Source organism: Leucopleurus acutus (assembly GCF_964270905.1).
Source record: "Leucopleurus acutus genome assembly, chromosome: 14".
Lineage (NCBI taxonomy): Eukaryota > Metazoa > Chordata > Mammalia > Artiodactyla > Delphinidae > Leucopleurus > Leucopleurus acutus.
The window spans coordinates 32,268,069-32,284,857 of record NC_139156.1 but is presented as its reverse complement, the minus strand read 5'-3'; the positions used below and the strand labels follow the sequence as shown (position 1 = coordinate 32,284,857).

General features: G+C 40.0%; 1 protein-coding gene across 1 annotated transcript in view; it reads left to right on the top strand.

Annotated features, from left to right (window-relative positions):
• The window catches only part of CYP2C18 (cytochrome P450 family 2 subfamily C member 18), a gene marked incomplete at both ends in the record, with an annotated part of 62,124 nt that overhangs the window by 14,389 nt on the left and 30,946 nt on the right, over positions 1–16,789 (top strand). Inside the window, 11 exon segments of the mRNA XM_082854420.1 lie at positions 92–138; positions 140–281; positions 6,997–7,100; positions 7,104–7,161; positions 7,335–7,360; positions 7,364–7,406; positions 7,409–7,483; positions 13,682–13,806; positions 13,809–13,844; positions 16,363–16,461; positions 16,465–16,536. Of these exon segments, the coding sequence (XP_082710546.1) occupies positions 92–138; positions 140–281; positions 6,997–7,100; positions 7,104–7,161; positions 7,335–7,360; positions 7,364–7,406; positions 7,409–7,483; positions 13,682–13,806; positions 13,809–13,844; positions 16,363–16,461; positions 16,465–16,536 (827 nt within the window).

Genomic DNA, 16,789 nt, shown 5'->3' with positions numbered 1-16,789 from the left:
ATTGTTCAATTTATGAGTCAGAGACACAAGCTGAATTAGCAGGGACTGTTATAAAAGCTTTAGATTTCAGGTTCACAGCTGTCTGAGTAAGAAGAGAAGGTTCCAGTGGATCCGGCTGTGGTCCTGGTGCTCTGTCTCTCTCTCCTGTCTGCTTCTCCTCTCACTCTGGAAACAGAGCTCTGGGAAAGGGCAGCTCCCGACTGGCCCCACTCCTCTCCCAATTCTTGGAAATATCCTACAGTTAGATGTTAAGGACATCGGCAAATCCTTAACCAATGTAAGTAGGTTTTATGTTCCTCCAGTGGCTTGCAAAGGGAAAGTAAATGAACATCTACTTTTTTTTTTTTTTTTTGCGGTACGCGGGCCTCTCACTGTTGTGGTCTCTCCCGTTGCAGAGCACAGGCTCCGGATGCACAGGCTCAGCGGCCGTGGCTCACGGGCCCAGCCGCTCCACGGCTCATGTGTCCCAGACCGGGGCACAAACCCGTGTCCCCTACATTGGCAGGCAGACTCTCAACCACTGCGCCACCAGGGAAGCCCATGAACATCTAATTTTAAATAAAATATCTTCATTAAAATATATTAAAATACATTACAATATATTAAAATAAAATTATTAAAAGATATTATTTAAGGCAAACACTCCCTTGGAGTATTACTTTTGGTCTGTCATTGTCAATAATAGTGGAATGCATTTTGTGAGTAGAGAAACATTTAGGTCTTTGTATGGTTGAATCAAAATAATAACGTGACAAAAGACTGAAGTGTTTCTTCCCTTTGTTTCACCACCATTTGCTATGATTTTTGGCTGAAGGTAAGTGGTAAGGGAAATGTTTTGTGATTAGAGATTTCATTCAAGAAGTCATCTATTATATAAACTGTGTTTTGTTCAGAATAGCTATGAAAATAGAACTTCTGTGAAGAAGCAAATTATGCCTGATGTTAAGGAAATAGCCTGGGAGCAGGACAAGTATGAGTGAATGAAAGAAAAAAGTAATGAGTCAGAGCCAGCTGGGTAGTAATAAAATCCTTTCGGATTCTGCACAAAGCTGCCGTCTGTGGCCAAGAATGATGCAGGATGGAAGAAACTGTTCTTCCATGAGCTGCTGCATGTCCTGGCACTGCCTTTGTGATGCTTGCTCTCTTTCTGTTAGTAATACTAGCGGATCTTAAACTGGGCTGGGCATTTGAATCATCTAGGGTGGTTTTAAAAAATATAGATTTCTAGTATTTATCACTACTGAGTCAGAATTCCCATGGGATGAGCTTTACAGGTGATTCTGAAGCAGTCAACTGGATATTGGTTCCAAGGTAGGCATTGGGGACTGATAAGTTTCTTAGGCATCAGAGGTCAACTAAGCTGTGTTGAAATTTGGGTCTTCTCCTTAATAAACATTCTCCAAAGACACACAGATGGCCAGTAGGCACATGAAAAGATGCTTAACATCACCAATTATTAGAGAAGTGCAAATAAAAACTACAATGAGGTACCACCTCACATCGGTCAGAACGGCCATCATTAAAAAGTCTACAAATAACAAATGCTGGAGAGGGTGTGGAGAAGAGAGAACCCTCCTACACTGTTGGTAGGAATGTAAGTTGGTGCAGCTACTAAGGAAAACAGTATGGAGGTTCCTCAGAAAACTAAAAATAGAATTACCATATGATCCAGCAATCCCATTCCTGGGCATATACCCAGACAAAACTATAGTTCAAAAAGATACATGCACCCCTATGTTCACAGCAGCACTATTCACAATAGCCAAAACATGGAAACAACCTAAATGTCCATCAACAGATGAATGGATAAAGATGTGGTACATATATACAATGGAATACTACTCAGCCATAAAAAAGAACAGAATAATGCCATCTGCAGCAACATGGATGCAACTAGAGATTATCATTCTGAAGTAAGTCAGAAAGAGAAAGACAAACACCATATGTTATCACTTATTTGTGGAATCTAAAATGGCACAAATGAACCGATCTAGAAAACGGAAACAGACTCACAGGCACAGAGATCAGCCTTGTGGTTGCCAAGGGGGAGCTGGGGGGAGGGAGAGGGATGGACTGGCAGTTTGGGGTTGGTAGATGCAAACTATTACATTTAGAATGGATATATAACAAGGTCCTACCATATAGCACAGGGAACTATATCCAATCTCCTGGGATAAACCATAATGGAAAAGAATATTTAAAAAAAGTATATATGTGTAAAACTGAGTCACTGTGCTGTACAGCAGAGATTGGCACACCATTATAGTTGAAGTAAATCAACTATACTTCAATAAAAAAAATTGGGGTCTTCTATTTATTAACTGTGAGACACTGGAAATAAACAGGAAAGCCTTTGAACCTTAATCTCTTTATCTATAAAACAGGGTAAATAAATCTAGCTCAAAGTTTTGATATGATGATTAGTAATAATCTGAGTACCAAGTACCCAGGCCATGGCCCGGCACATCAGAAGTGATATAATAATCACCATCATATTTAGTCTTTCAAAACATTTTTATTGAAGTATAGTTGATTTACAATATTGCGTTAGTTTCAGGTGTACAGCATAGTGATTCAGTTTGTTTGTTTTTGCAGATTATATTCCGTTATATGTTATCACAAGATATTTTTTAAATGAAAATAATGTGTTATTTAAAGAAAAACATCTGGACACACACACATACTCCTAAAGGCTTTCAGGGTGTTGGGAGTGAGGTTTAGAACATAAACATTTTACTAAAATTCTCCAGGTGGTTCTTGATATGAATAACATTATAAATTTGAAGATCAATTATATATTGTAGATACTAAAATTTTTAAAGTCATGACATTTATGAAGGACTACTGGCAGGAACAATATGGATATGTCCATTACCTTTAGCTAACGGTACCCATTTACTAAGAAACAATAGGCTCAGCAACTCATCTCAAACATAAAGAACCAGTTTCGGTCTGATATGATACGGTACTCCTTTGAATCTGTTAGTAGTACCATCTTCGTAGAATACAGGCTTCCAAGATGTTTGTTAGCACACTTTAAAATTACTCTGCCATCATTAGACATCAATTTTGAAATCATAGCAATCCGTGACTTACTTATTTCAGGTAGGTCAGATGATGACCATTCTATTCTAGCTTTTTGAATTTGTAAGGGGGAAAACACCTTGTCATGCACCTTTCCCCAGCACATCAAATTTCAAATTGAAAATGTGACCTGCTACAGTAACGCGCTTGCTAGTACTACACACCTTGTACAAAGAAAAACAGAGGCAAGATAGGTATGGAAAGAGAAAAACTTCTTTTGTTGGCCCTCAAACTGAGTGAAGTTTTGAAATGTAGCGATGATCTCTGACATTTATAATGGATACCTGTATGTTCATTGTTACTGTGTAAATAAAATTGCTGCTATGAAGTGACATTAAAGTTTGTCAATAAATGAATTCTTCCTAACTTTACTCCCAGACGAAGGTTTGGATAAACTATGGCTTTCTAACATTTAAATCTACTTTGGAACATAGCAATACAGCTTACACTGTACGAAAGTTTTATGGCTTTTTTTCCCTATTAGATTTTTCCTAATTGACTCGAGCATTATTACATCTCCATTTTTGCATATGAAGATAGTGACTTGCTCCAAGTAATCCCCAGGTAGTAAATGGCTAGAATTTGAACTCTAAAGCCATGCTTTGCTGCCTGTAAGATTTTCTAGAACAAATCTGATTGTAAACCATTTTGTGTTCGTGTTTCACTTGATCCTCAGGGGAAACAGGGGTGCTATCACCTTGATTTTTCAGGTTTTAGAAACATTTCTGGAGGATCAAATTGCCTAGTGAATGTAGAGCTTAATTTAACTAAGTCTTGATTCCAAATACTTTAAATTTGACCTGAAATTTCTTTATCCCTTTTATCTTTTGATATACTTATATGATTATCCTCTATTTTATCTTGTTGGTTACTTAACTTTTCAGTTCATCTCAAGTTGCAATCTGCCTGGGGGCAGAATTTGAAACTTTAAAAACTAAAAGCCTATAAATTTATAAAACATTGATACCTTTTTTACTAAGTAAAAAAAAACAAATAAACAAGGCTGTGAGTAAATTTAATTCTCTGGAACACAGGCAAGGGACTGGAAAACTGAATTAGAAACTTCCTGAAAAGTCAAGTACTGATTTTTGTTCTTTTTTTTTTTTCCAAAGGAAACTTTCTACCGTTAATTTCTAATGTCAAATATGGCTTCCTCTAACTTTTCTCCTTTTTAAAGGAGAACTGTACTAGCTTCCTTAACAACAAAAAAATCCAGTGAGATATTCACCTGATATAAAAGTACCCACAATTTCTTTTTTTCTTTTTTGGCCACGCTGCTTGGCATGTGGGATCTTAGTTCCCCAACGAGGGATGGAACCCGTGTCCCCTGCAGGGTAACCACGGAGCCTTAACCACTGGACTGCCAGGGAAGTCCCCCCCTTACAATTTCTTATACTACCTCTTTTTCATTGTTCTTCCTTGTCTTCAAAAGAACAAGGACAGGATAGGAAAGATAGCACTTAGTTTTTCATGGAGAATAATTATGAAAAGAGATTAACCCCGGAAATCATGCTTTTCTGTGGTAGCCCTTAATGTTTAAGGACCAGGAAATGAAATATCCCACTATTACACAAACAGAACCAACTTATATAAATAATGAAATCACTCACGCTGTGAGGCCTGGAGTATACTCCATTCTCTGTTGTTTGATTTGCATAAACGAAGATTATACGTTCGTATGTCTTGAGAATGAATGATGGATAAATTTGAACCACCAGAAGGATTTTTCATCATAGCTGAAGCCATTTTATAATGTAGAAATTCCTTTTTCCTATTTTAAGTAACGAAAGTCCATTCTTGAGAATATGTTGTCCAACAACTAAAACACTCTCAGGATCCGTTACTTGCTTGTGATTTATACTGACTCCGCCTTCCGTTATCATCCGATACCCTCTAGGACCGTCTGAAACGGCGTTTGCTTTGCAGCATGTATTACCCAGGACGCTTGTTCCAGGGTTCACCTGGTATAAAAACTCGGCCAAACTCACGCCACCTGGGTCTTCAGCCGAGTGTGCACGCTGGGCTGGTTCAGCAGCGTGGCCGCGCGGAAGTGGCCGCCCGCTGCCGCTAAGAAGTCCACCAGGTGCTGCTTCTGATACCACGCCGAGCTGTCCAGCACCGCGCAGCTGTCCCGTGTCAGCCAGTTAGTGAGCAGCTGCTGCTGATCAGCCGCCTAGAGCGCCCGGCGCAGGGCGCGCACGCTGTTTTGCACGTGCTTTGCGTCCAGGGCCTTGTGCGCGCAGGTACCGCCGCTCCCGTCTCCCAGGCGCGCGGTGGCACCTCCCACTTACGCGCTCGCACCTCCCACCGACGCGCTCGCTTTGTGGCCCTATCGGTGGAAGTGAAACAGGCCCAACAGTGCCTGCAGATGCCCCAAAGGAAGCGAGTCATGGGGTCGAAGGTGCAGTAGATGGTCTGGGGAAAGTTGCCCGCCATACCACCGTCCAAGAGCTCTGTCTTTGTGCCCCTCTCTGGGAAGAACTCCTTGAACAGACCCGGAGCCTTCGGCACCTCCAGCAACCCCCGAGCGCCCGAGTTGGCCTCACGCAGTACCAGGGGAAGACTCTTGACCCGCCTGTGGTACCAAACCACCACCTCGGGAAGTATACCGCGATTTGGGTGCCGCCATCTTCCTTCCTGGTGACCTAGTACAAGAAAGTGAGTATAATTCCCCGTGCTGTACAGTAAATCCTTGTTGCTTATCTAGTTTATGTATATTAGTTTGTATCTGTTAATCCCATACCCCTAATTTGTTCCCCCCACCTTAATAACCATACAGTTGTTTTCTATGTCTGTGAGTCTTTTGCTCTTTTGTATATAAATTCATTATTATTATTATTATTATTATTGGTGGTATGCGGGCCTCACACTGTTGTGGCCTCTCCCGTTGCGGAGCACAGGCTCGGGACGCGCAGGCTCAGCGGCCATGGCTCACGGGCCCAGCCGCTCCGCGGCATGTGGGATCTTCCTGGATCGGGGCACGAACCCATGTCCCCTGCATCGGCAGGCAGGCTCTCAACCACTGCGCCACCAGGGAGGCCCTGTATTATTTTTTAGAGTTGACATATAAGTGATATGATGTAGTATTTTTCTTTATCTGACTTATTTCACTAAGCATATTATCCTCTAGGCCCATCCAGGTTGCTACAAATGGCAACATTTCACTTTTTAAAAATATATATTTATTTTTTTATTGGTCTTTTTTTAATGGCTGAGTAATATTCCATTGTATAAATACACCACATCTTTTTAAGCCAGTTGTCTGTTGATGGGCACTTGGGTTGCTTCCATGATTTGGCTATTGTAAATGGTGCTGCTGTGAACATTGGGGTGTATTATCTTTTCGAATTAGAGTTTTTGTTTTTTTCTGGGTAAATACCCAGGAATGGAATTGCTGGATCATATAGTAACTCTGTTTTTAGTTTTTAAAGGAGTCGCTACTGTTCTCCATAGTGACTGCACCAATTTACATTCCTGCAGCCAGTGTAGGAGGGTTCCCTTTTCTGCACACCCTCTTCAGCATTTATTATTTGTAGACTTTTGTTGATAACCGTTCTGAGTGGTGTGAAGTGGTACCTCATCGTGGTTTTGATTTGCATTTGTCTAATAGGTAGTGATGTTGAGCAGCTTTTTATATGCCTGTTGGCCATCTGTATGTTGTCTTTGGAGAAATGTCTGTTTAGGTCTTCTGCTTTATTATGTTGAGATATGTTCCCTCTACAGCCACTTTGGTGAGAGGTTTTTTTTAATCATGAATGGATGTTGAATTATCATCATACATATATAAGATCCAGAAATCTTTGAAGTTATGTGTGGCAGAATAAAACATCAACAACATGATGTTGATAACAATCTTAATCATGAGCAAAATAGAGCAAATTGTGACTTCTTTTGCTAATATACATTTTCCAGCTCTCAAAAAAGTGTATGGCCCTGTGTTCACTGGGTATTTTGGCTTGAAGCCCACCATAGTGTTGCATGGTTATAAAGCAGTGAAAGAAGCCCTGATTGATCTGTGAGAAGAGTTTTCTGGAAGAGGCAGTCTCCCTGTGTCTCAAAGAGTTAATAAAGGACATGGTAGGTGTGCATGTGCGCATCTTCCGCGTTGGTAGTGAGGGTGGGAAGGATGGAAAAGAGGAATTTGAAGAGCCCCCCAGCAGAGCTGGGTCCATCTGCCAGGCTGCCAAGTGTCAGCTCACTCCTCCTTCCCTAGGGCCTCCCTCCTAGTTTCTGTTTCCTCCTCCTGGTAGGAATCCTCTTTAGCAATGGAAAGAGATAGAAGGAGATCTGGCGCATCTCCCTCATGACACTGTGGAATTCTGGGTGGGGAAGAAGAGCATTGAGGACCGAGTTCAAGAGGAAACGCACTGCCTTGTGGAGGAGTTGAGAAAAACCAGTGGTGGGTGATGCTATGCTCTGTCACTCTCACCTTAACAGACTGCTGTCTTCTCCAGTGACATCCTAGGAAACATTTCAGGGACAGCCACATCTTTCATATGGGTCATGGTTGTCAGCCCTCCTGTGGAGCGGGGAGAGAGGAGAGAGCCTAGAGGGCTTTTGTGTATCTGTGCTTGTTGTGTGTGTACACTCACTATGGTGCATATAGTGTGGATTGAAGGTCATTTAATTCTATCCTGTCCTGAACTTTTTGTTTTCAAATCATTAGGTCATGAAGGTGGAAGGTTTTGAGTCTCGTTTTTTTCTGGCATTAGAGAATAATGTTTTTTCCCATAGTGTAAATGTGGGTTATATATTCCAGAACATTTCATCAAGTGGACATGGTGGGAATGACCTCATCACACCCTTATGGAGCGTGAAACAAATGACATGTGCTTCCACTTAATTGGCCTATATTTGTATGGTCGCCTCAGGCACATGTCTGAGGGTTTCTTCTGAGACCCATTGCCTACTGTTCTGGCCAGTAATGATAATTGTCTATGATTTTAATTGCTTAGGCATCCCTTAGTGCAGACCTCATCAATTGTGATTTCCTTATAAATAACTGTTTTAAAATTAGCAGCTTCAGTTACTTAATGTTGCTCCCTATTTGGTGTTGTTTTATATATTTTAAGAAATAGATGCTGTGGCTTAATCCTGAACATTACACAAATACCAGGTTATAAAATGATCTATTTAAACAGATTTCAACTATTACTAATAACTCATTACCCTGCCTTCCCTATTAGTTTCTTCTGTTTTCAGCTTTCTTTATACTTCCCTCCCCCATTATTGATATAATAATCATGTTTTCTCTTTTCTCTACTTTATGATACTTTGACATTTTGGGGGCCTTGCAGACCCAGGGAGCAACTGCCTCTCCCAGGGTTAGCTAATTCTGAGATAGAGCATCGCATCTTGTGTGTGAGCACTCCTTTGATTTTCGAACCAGCCTATCCAAAGCCGATACCCCCAGGAAACCTCCTTTATGAAACCCTCACACGCCAAGCCAATATTCTCCCTGCCCTAAATCAACCCAGGGCCAGTTACAGGACAACTAGGGACCACCCCTGGGGCCTAGAGCCCTCTGAAATTACCCAAACTATCCAGTCTTAAACGTACTGAGCATACCTACCCAGCCTTGCTCATTTCTTCCATGAAAACCCCAGTAAAGGCTTTGGCCCATGCTCTCCCGTTGTTCCTTCTGCCTCCTGACTGACCTCGGTGCTTCCCCATGTGGCCTTGTGTAGGGTGCCCCCTCCTCTTGGGAAGTATGAGTAATAAACTATCTTATCATCTCTTGATCTGTTGGCCTTACCATCTGAATAGAAGTAAAACCCAAGTACATTTTAAAACAGTTGGATGGTAATTGGTAATTTTTTACCAATTTTGGTACTTTGGTAATATTTTATCCCTTACTGTCTGCTGTACTGACCTATGAAGTGCTTGTTAAGATGGATCTTATTTTCTGTCTGAATTCCAAATTACCCTGCTTTGTAAGTCTCTCTCTCAAGTGAAAGGAAAGATTAAAAATCAGATTTTAGCTGTCACAAACACAGAAATCTTAAGGCCTTCTCAAATTATCCCCTACCTTCTAAAGTAAAAGTTTTTCTGCAAGCTTAGTGCCTTGGCATGGTTCGGCTGAAAAGGAGCCTGGCATACGAGCACTTAACTAAATAGGTTCCTATTACTTAATTCCCTATCATTTCATCACAACACTTTGATTCAAGTCACCCTTAATTACATGTATGATGTGATTTGGTTTTTTTGCATATAAAGTTTATCGATCATCCGATTATAGCAATTTCATGTAAATATTGACCACTAAAAAAGAAAACTACTTTTCCTCTGCTTTAATTTATTTGTCTGTAAAATGATGGACTTCATCTAAATTCAAATTAAAAAATTTGTAACATATGATATTCCGTTGATGGCTATATGTAGCAATATCCCAGAATTCCACAAGAGGGCGTGTTCGGTCCAAATAAATTAAATGTGAGGCCTGATTGGTTATGAGGGACACTATTTCTTAGAGCAGGATGTTCCTCCCCACACCTCCTCTCCATACTGCAATAAAGAAACAAAAGGACTCCATTTCTCAATTTAATCTTTCTTGTTTGCCCTGTGATTTGTTTGAAATGCAGAATTCTTACCTATTTTTATTTTAGGCAAACAAATCTATCTTACAATTCATGTTCATTTGTGTTAGTTTTCTTCTCGTACAACATGGACAGTTTTGCTTTTTTTTCTTTGTACCATCAAACACCTGACTTTTTCCATAATCTTTCTCTCTTTAATCTTTTCCTTTCCTGATTCTACAAGTTGTTCCTTCAGCTATTCACTATATATAAAACGTTTCCAGGTTCCTAACTATTGCTTCCTTCCTACGTCAGTGCTTAATTGTCTACAGGTTTACCAGACAGACGTGATTTTGCACTGATAGATAACCTGAATTATTGTCTTAAAAAACTGACCCTTAAAATTTTTTCTGTTCTTTTGCTCTTCAAAATAACCAGCACCTTGACTTAAGGCAGTGATGTAAATGGAGTATTTGGAGAACTATTATTAAACAAACTAGGATGGAATGGTCAATTCATGTTTGGTTTTTTTTAACATCTTTATTGGAGTATAATTGCTTTACAATGGTGTGTTAGTTTCTGCTTTATAACAAAGTGAATCAGTTATACATACACATATGTTCCCATATCTCTTCCTTCTTGCGTCTCCCTCCCTCCCACCCTCCCTATCCCACCCCTCTAGGTGGTCACAAACCACGGAGCTGATCTCCCTTTGCTATGCGGCTGCTTCCCACTAGCTATCTATTTCACATTTGGTAGTGTATATATGTCCATGTCACTCTCTCACTTTGTCCCAGCTTACCCTTCCCCCTCCCTGTATCCTCAAGTCCATTCTCTAGTAGGTCTGCATCTTTATTCCTGTCTTGTCCCTAGATTCTTCTGACCATTCTTTTTCTTTTTCTTTTTTTTTAGATTCCATATATATGTGTTAGCATATGGTATTTGTTTTTCTCTTTCTGACTTACTTCACTCTGTATGACAGACTCTGGGTCCATCCACCTCACTACAAATAACTCAATTTTGTTTCTTTTTATGGCTAAGTAATATTCCATTGTATATATGTGCCACATCTTCTTTATCCATTCATCTGTCGATGGACACTTAGGTTGCTTCCATGTCCTGGTTATTGTATATAGAGCTGCAGTGAACATTGTGGTACATGACTTTTTTAAAATTTTATTTTATTTTTATTTTTGGCTGCGTTGGATCTTCGTTGCTGCGTGTGGGCTTTCTCTAGTTGCGGCGAGCGGGGGCTACTCTTGGTTGCGGTGCGCGGGCTTCTGAGTGCGGTGGCTTCTCTTGTTGTGGAGCACGGGCTCTAGGCGTGCAGGCTCAGTAGTTGTGACACATGGGCTCAGTAGTTGTGGCTCACGGGCTCTAGAGCACAGGCTCAGTAGTTGTAGCACATGGGCTTAGTTGCTCCACGGCATGTGGGATCTTCCTAGACCAGGACTCGAACCCGTGTCCCCTGCATTGGCAGGCGGATTCTTAGCTGCTGCGCCACCAGGGAAGCCCCACATGACTCTCTTTGAATGATGGTTTTCTCAGGGTATATGCCCAGTAGTGGGATTGCTGGGTCGTATGGTAGTTCTATTTTTAGTTTTTTAAGGAACCTCCATACTGTTCTCCATAGTGGCTGTATCCGTTTACATTCCCACCAACAGTGCAAGAGGGTTCCCTTTTCTCCACACCCTCTCCAGCATTTATTGTTTGTAGATTTTTTGATAATGGCCATTCTGACCGGTGTGAGATGATATCTCATTGTAGTTTTGATTTGCATTTCTCTAATGATTAACGATGTTGAACATTCTTTCATGTGTTTGTTGCCAATCTGTATATCTTCTTTAGAGAAATGTCTGTTTAGGTCTTCTGCCCATTTTTGGATTGGGTTGTTTGTTTTTTTGATATTGAGCTGCATGAGCTGCTTGTATGTTTTGGAGATTAATCCTTTGTCAGTTGCTTCATTTGCAAATATTTTCTCCCATTCTGAGGGTTGTCTTTTCGTCTTATGGTTTCCTTTGCTGTGCAAAAGCTTTTAAGTTTCATTAGGTCCCATTTGTTTATTTTTGTTTTTATTTCCATTTCTCTAGGAGGTGGGTCAAAAAGGATCTTGCTGTGATTTATGTCATAGAGTGTTCTGCCTGTTTTCCTCTAAGAGTTTTATAGTGTCTGGCCTTACATTTAGGTCTTTTTTTTTTTATTTGTATATATATTATTTATTTTGATATCTTTATTGGAGTATAATTGCTCTACAGTGTTGTGTTAGCTTCTGCTGTACAACAAAGTGAATCAGCTATATGTATACATATATCCCCATATCCCCTCCCTCGTGAGCCTCCCTCCCACCCTCCCTATCCCACCCCTCTACGTCATCACAATGTATATATAGTTATTAAAAAATAACAACTTATTTAGGAAAACAACATAACCCTGATGCAATTATCACACCTAAATATACAATAATTATTTGTTATCACCAAATACCTAATTAGCATTTACATTTCCTTGATTGTCTCAAAAATTGTTATTCAGTGCAATTGATCTGACTCCAAATGAAGTCCGTACCTTGTGACTGATTGACATGTCTCTTATCTCTCTTTTTTTTTTAACATCTTTATTGGAGTATAATTGCTTCACAATGGTATGTTAGTTTCAGCTTCACAACAAAATGAATCAGTTATACATATACATATATTCCCACACCTCTTCCCGCTTGCGTCTCCCTCCCTCCCACCCTCTCCATCCCACCCCTCCAGGCGGTCACAAAGCACCGAGCTGATCTCCCTGTGCTATGCGGCTGCTTCCCACCAGCCATCTACCCCACGTTTGGTAGTGTATATATGTCCATGCCTCTTTATTGCTTTGTCACCGTTTACCCTTCCCCCTCCCCATAGCCCCAAGTCCACTCTCTAGTAAGTCTGTGTCTTTATTCCTGTTTCACCCCTAGGTTTTTCGTGACATTTTTTTTTTCTTAAATTCCATATATATGTGTCAGCATATGGTATTTGTCTCTCTCCTTCTGACTTACTTCACTCTGTATGACAGACTCTAGGTCTATCCACCTCATTACAAATAGCTCAATTTCATCTCTTTTTATGGCTGAGTAATATTCCATTGTATATATATGCCACATCTTCTTTATCCATTCATCCGATGATGGACACTTAGGTTGTTTCCATCTCTGGGCTATTGTAAATAGAGCTGCAACGAACATTTTGGTACATGACTCTTTTTGAATTTTGGTTTTCTCAGGGTATATGCCCAGTAGTGGGATTGCTGGGTCATATGGTAGTTCTATTTGTAGCTTTTTAAGGAACCTCCATACTGTTCTCCATAGTGGCTGTATCCGTTTACATTCCCACCAACAGTGTAAGAGGGTTCCCTTTTCTCCACACCCTCTCCAGCATTTATTGTTTGTAGATTTTTTGATAATGGCCATTCTGACCGGTGTGAGATGATATCTCATTGTAGTTTTGATTTGCATTTCTCTAATGATTAACGATGTTGAACATTCTTTCATGTGTTTGTTGCCAATCTGTATATCTTCTTTAGAGAAATGTCTGTTTAGGTCTTCTGCCCATTTTTGGATTGGGTTGTTTGTTTTTTTTGATATTGAGCTGCATGAGTTGCTTGTATGTTTTGGAGATTAATCCTTTGTCAGTTGCTTCATTTGCAAATATTTTCTCCCATTCTGAGGGTTGTCTTTTCGTCTTATGGTTTCCTTTGCTGTGCAAAAGCTTTTAAGTTTCATTAGGTCCCATTTGTTTATTTTTGTTTTTATTTCCATTTCTCTAGGAGGTGGGTCAAAAAGGATCTTGCTGTGATTTATGTCATAGAGTGTTCTGCCTGTTTTCCTCTAAGAGTTTTATAGTGTCTGGCCTTACATTTAGGTCTTTAATCCATTTTGTCAATTCATGTTTCAGGGAACAGTGATGTGTTGATTTTAAGCATGCTTAAATTTTTGCTGATAGGGAAATTTCTAGGTAGATATTGCTTCAGAGATTCTAAAATTATCTGTTATCCACAACAGAGTTTTATATTTATATCTTAATAGTGTTTTATAAATCTTTTCAATTCTTTAGGGTCACCCTGTGACCCCACTTTCATCCTGGGCTGTGCTCCCTGCAATGTGATCTGCTCCATTATTTTCCAGAATCGTTTTGATTATACAGATCAGAATTTTCTTAACTTGCTAGGAAACTTTAATTGAAAACCTCAGGATTTATGCGCTCCCCATGGATCCAGGTGAGGTCAGGATCCTCTCTTCCTGAGAAATCGTTTATGCTCTTTTCTCTGACAAGTCCAAAATTCTATATGGACCAAGCCATGAAGTGAATGTTTGAAAACTGGACATTTTGGATATTACAACGTGGTAACTCTAGGAATCAGATTCTCCCCTCTCTTTGTTTTTTTTTTTTTGCTTGCTCCAGTTTTTTTTTGTTTCTTAATTTCCTGACCAGGGATCAGACCCCTTCGCCCTGCAGTAGAAGCGTGGAGTCTTAACCACTGGACTGCCAGGGAAGTCCCTGTAGTTTTTTGTTTGTTTGTTTCTTTTCTTTTTTTTTTTTTGCCTTCCACAAGCTGTAGCTATTTGTTTATTTAGTGACTTTTCTAAACTATTTTTGCAAAGTCTTTTTTTTTTTTTTTTTTGCCTTGTGTGGTCACTGGAATCTCTGTTCCTTTAGCTTACATCCAGCTAGTGTTTGGAGAGAGATGTCCTTTTTTTAAGGAGTGATAGATCTTTCTTTTGCTTTTCTTTTTGTTTCATTCTTTTAAATTGAATGAAAGGGTCTTTATATTCTGTATTGCTTTACAATTTTCAAAAGTTTCACACACATGATTTCATATAATCCCGTAATAACCCTTTTTCCCTCACTACCCCTATACTGCCCCTCCCTCCTTTCCTCTCCCTTCTGATAACCACTAGTTTGTTCTCTATCTGGAGTCTACAGATATTGATATCTTTGAATGTGAGGAGGCAAAAAGAAAAAAAAAGATGAAGAGAAAGAGATGGGGAGAGAGAGAGAGAGAAAGGAAGAGAGGAAGGGGGGAGGGAGGGAGGGAGGGAGGAAATAACTCTTCCAGATTGGCTCTGTGCATGTGTGTAGCTTTCTAAATTTTTCAGTATACAGGGGTGCTTTTGAATGTCCTAATTTCCCAAAGGCACTCCCTCTGCAGCTTTTCTTCCTGGAGTTTGATGCTCTGTTGTATGCCTTAACTGTAATATTTTGCCCCAGGTGGCTGTGGGCTGTTCATTAATCTTGCAATGTTTTTGAGACATCCCTGCTGCATTTCCACTCTAGGTTAGATGAAACAAAAACAAGTGCCTGTGTCAGTCTGTCAGGTGGCCCCAGACAGGTTAGAACACAGAAACACAGTCTTCGTGACTGAGGTCTGCTCTGGTCCCTCTGGAACCAGGAACCAGGCTCCCACACCACAAGCTGCCCTTGTTAAGACCACTGCCAAGCCAAGGATGGAAGTGGGACAAGGGCAAAAAAAAAAAAAAAAAGGAAAAAGAAAAAGCAAGCCACAGATCTTTGCTGCTATTTTTTAAGTAGATTCTGACAGTTTCTGCTTGATTTTCTGACATTTTTGTAGAGGGATAGGCCTTTAGAACTGTCTCCTGCATCAGTTTTGCTGATGTTATGCTGTAAGTGAGTGTTTGAACACAGCAGTCCTGCCTTACTGTCATAGAGTGAACATCTGGGAAAGGTGGCTGAGCCTTTATTTTACGAAGAAAAGAAATGCCTGAGTATAAAGCTGGAATTCAGGCCTTGTTGGCTCCCTGGCCAGTGGTTTTTCCACTACCCCCCAAAGCCCAGTTTCCATAAACTACTTTGGTGACTGCCCAAAAGGATGGCCATAGCACTCAATGGACATCCAGGTCCTTGCTGAAAGGTTTCCATTACCCACAAGGCTTATCCTCAAATATGTAGTGATTTCTTCATCACGTTACTTAGCAGAAATATCCTAATTTAGGAAGGAAGAGAATATCTCTTTCAAGGAGGGACAATGTTTATGAACAGAGGTGCTGCCAGGGAACACTGACTAGGGCAGGGGTGTTTGTTGCTTCAGTTGGGATCCTAGCTGACAGTGTAATTGGGCTTGGGATGACAAAATGATTGGTTCTATGGTGTATGAATCATAAACAGACACCACAGTTTTGCCCTGTGCTGAGCTGATATGTCCTGTACTCTGCCTAAATAAAATCACGTGATATTAGAAAAGTCATTTACCTGCTCTGGTGCACAGCTGCTTTATCCCTAAAATGCCGAGGTGGGTTTCATGCCATTTTTGCACCCCTCTGAGTTATAATATAGTGATTCTATTTCTGAGGCTGCTTGATAGTAGTAGGAATAGCAGGGAGTGGGTTTGTGCTCAGTATCAGGTTACCAAAATTCCTTAACCTCTGCCCTCATCTACAAAATGTGAATCATGGTAATTCATCTTATTCTGTGTTTCAAGGTTGTAAGGAAGAATTAATTTAAAAAATGAGAGAATTGATATAAATATGCTTTAATATCATAAGGTTGATGTATGAGTATAGGAAATTGCTATCAACTTTCATCATCTGGTCAGAGTTTTCTCCCTTAAATACTCTAGCAGCATGAAGAATTATTTTACATGTACACTATAAAATGCTCCTCTTGAAGAATGAGACCATATTTTATTCACTTCTGTTTTTAACCAGGGCTTGGCATATGATAGATATGTCTTCAATATGTGTTTTTAGTTTAATAAATATATTTTTAAAATCTTTAAGGTCTGCAATAATTTCCGTGCTCTCATGGACTATCTCCCAGGGAGTCATAACAAAGTACTTAAAATTTTTGCTTATGTAAAAAGCTATGTTTTAGAGAAATAAAAACACCAAGCATCTCTGGACATTAACAATCCTCGGGACTTCATTGATTGTTTCCTGATCAAAATGGAACAGGTAAAATATTAATGACAGATTGGTTGTCTGTTTGCCTGAATTTTTTTGTTCATTGACTAGTTCTGTACTTATTAGGGATATTTAAATGGTTACGGACGAAATGCTTGACCAACACTTTGGGTACTTATGTGTGCATGGATCTGGATTGAGCATCAAAGGAGATTTAAAATTGAATTGTTAAATAACAATACATGGACCCTGTTTGTTAGGTACTAATAGGCTACCTGAGGAGAAGGAGAACATATGTCTCGGG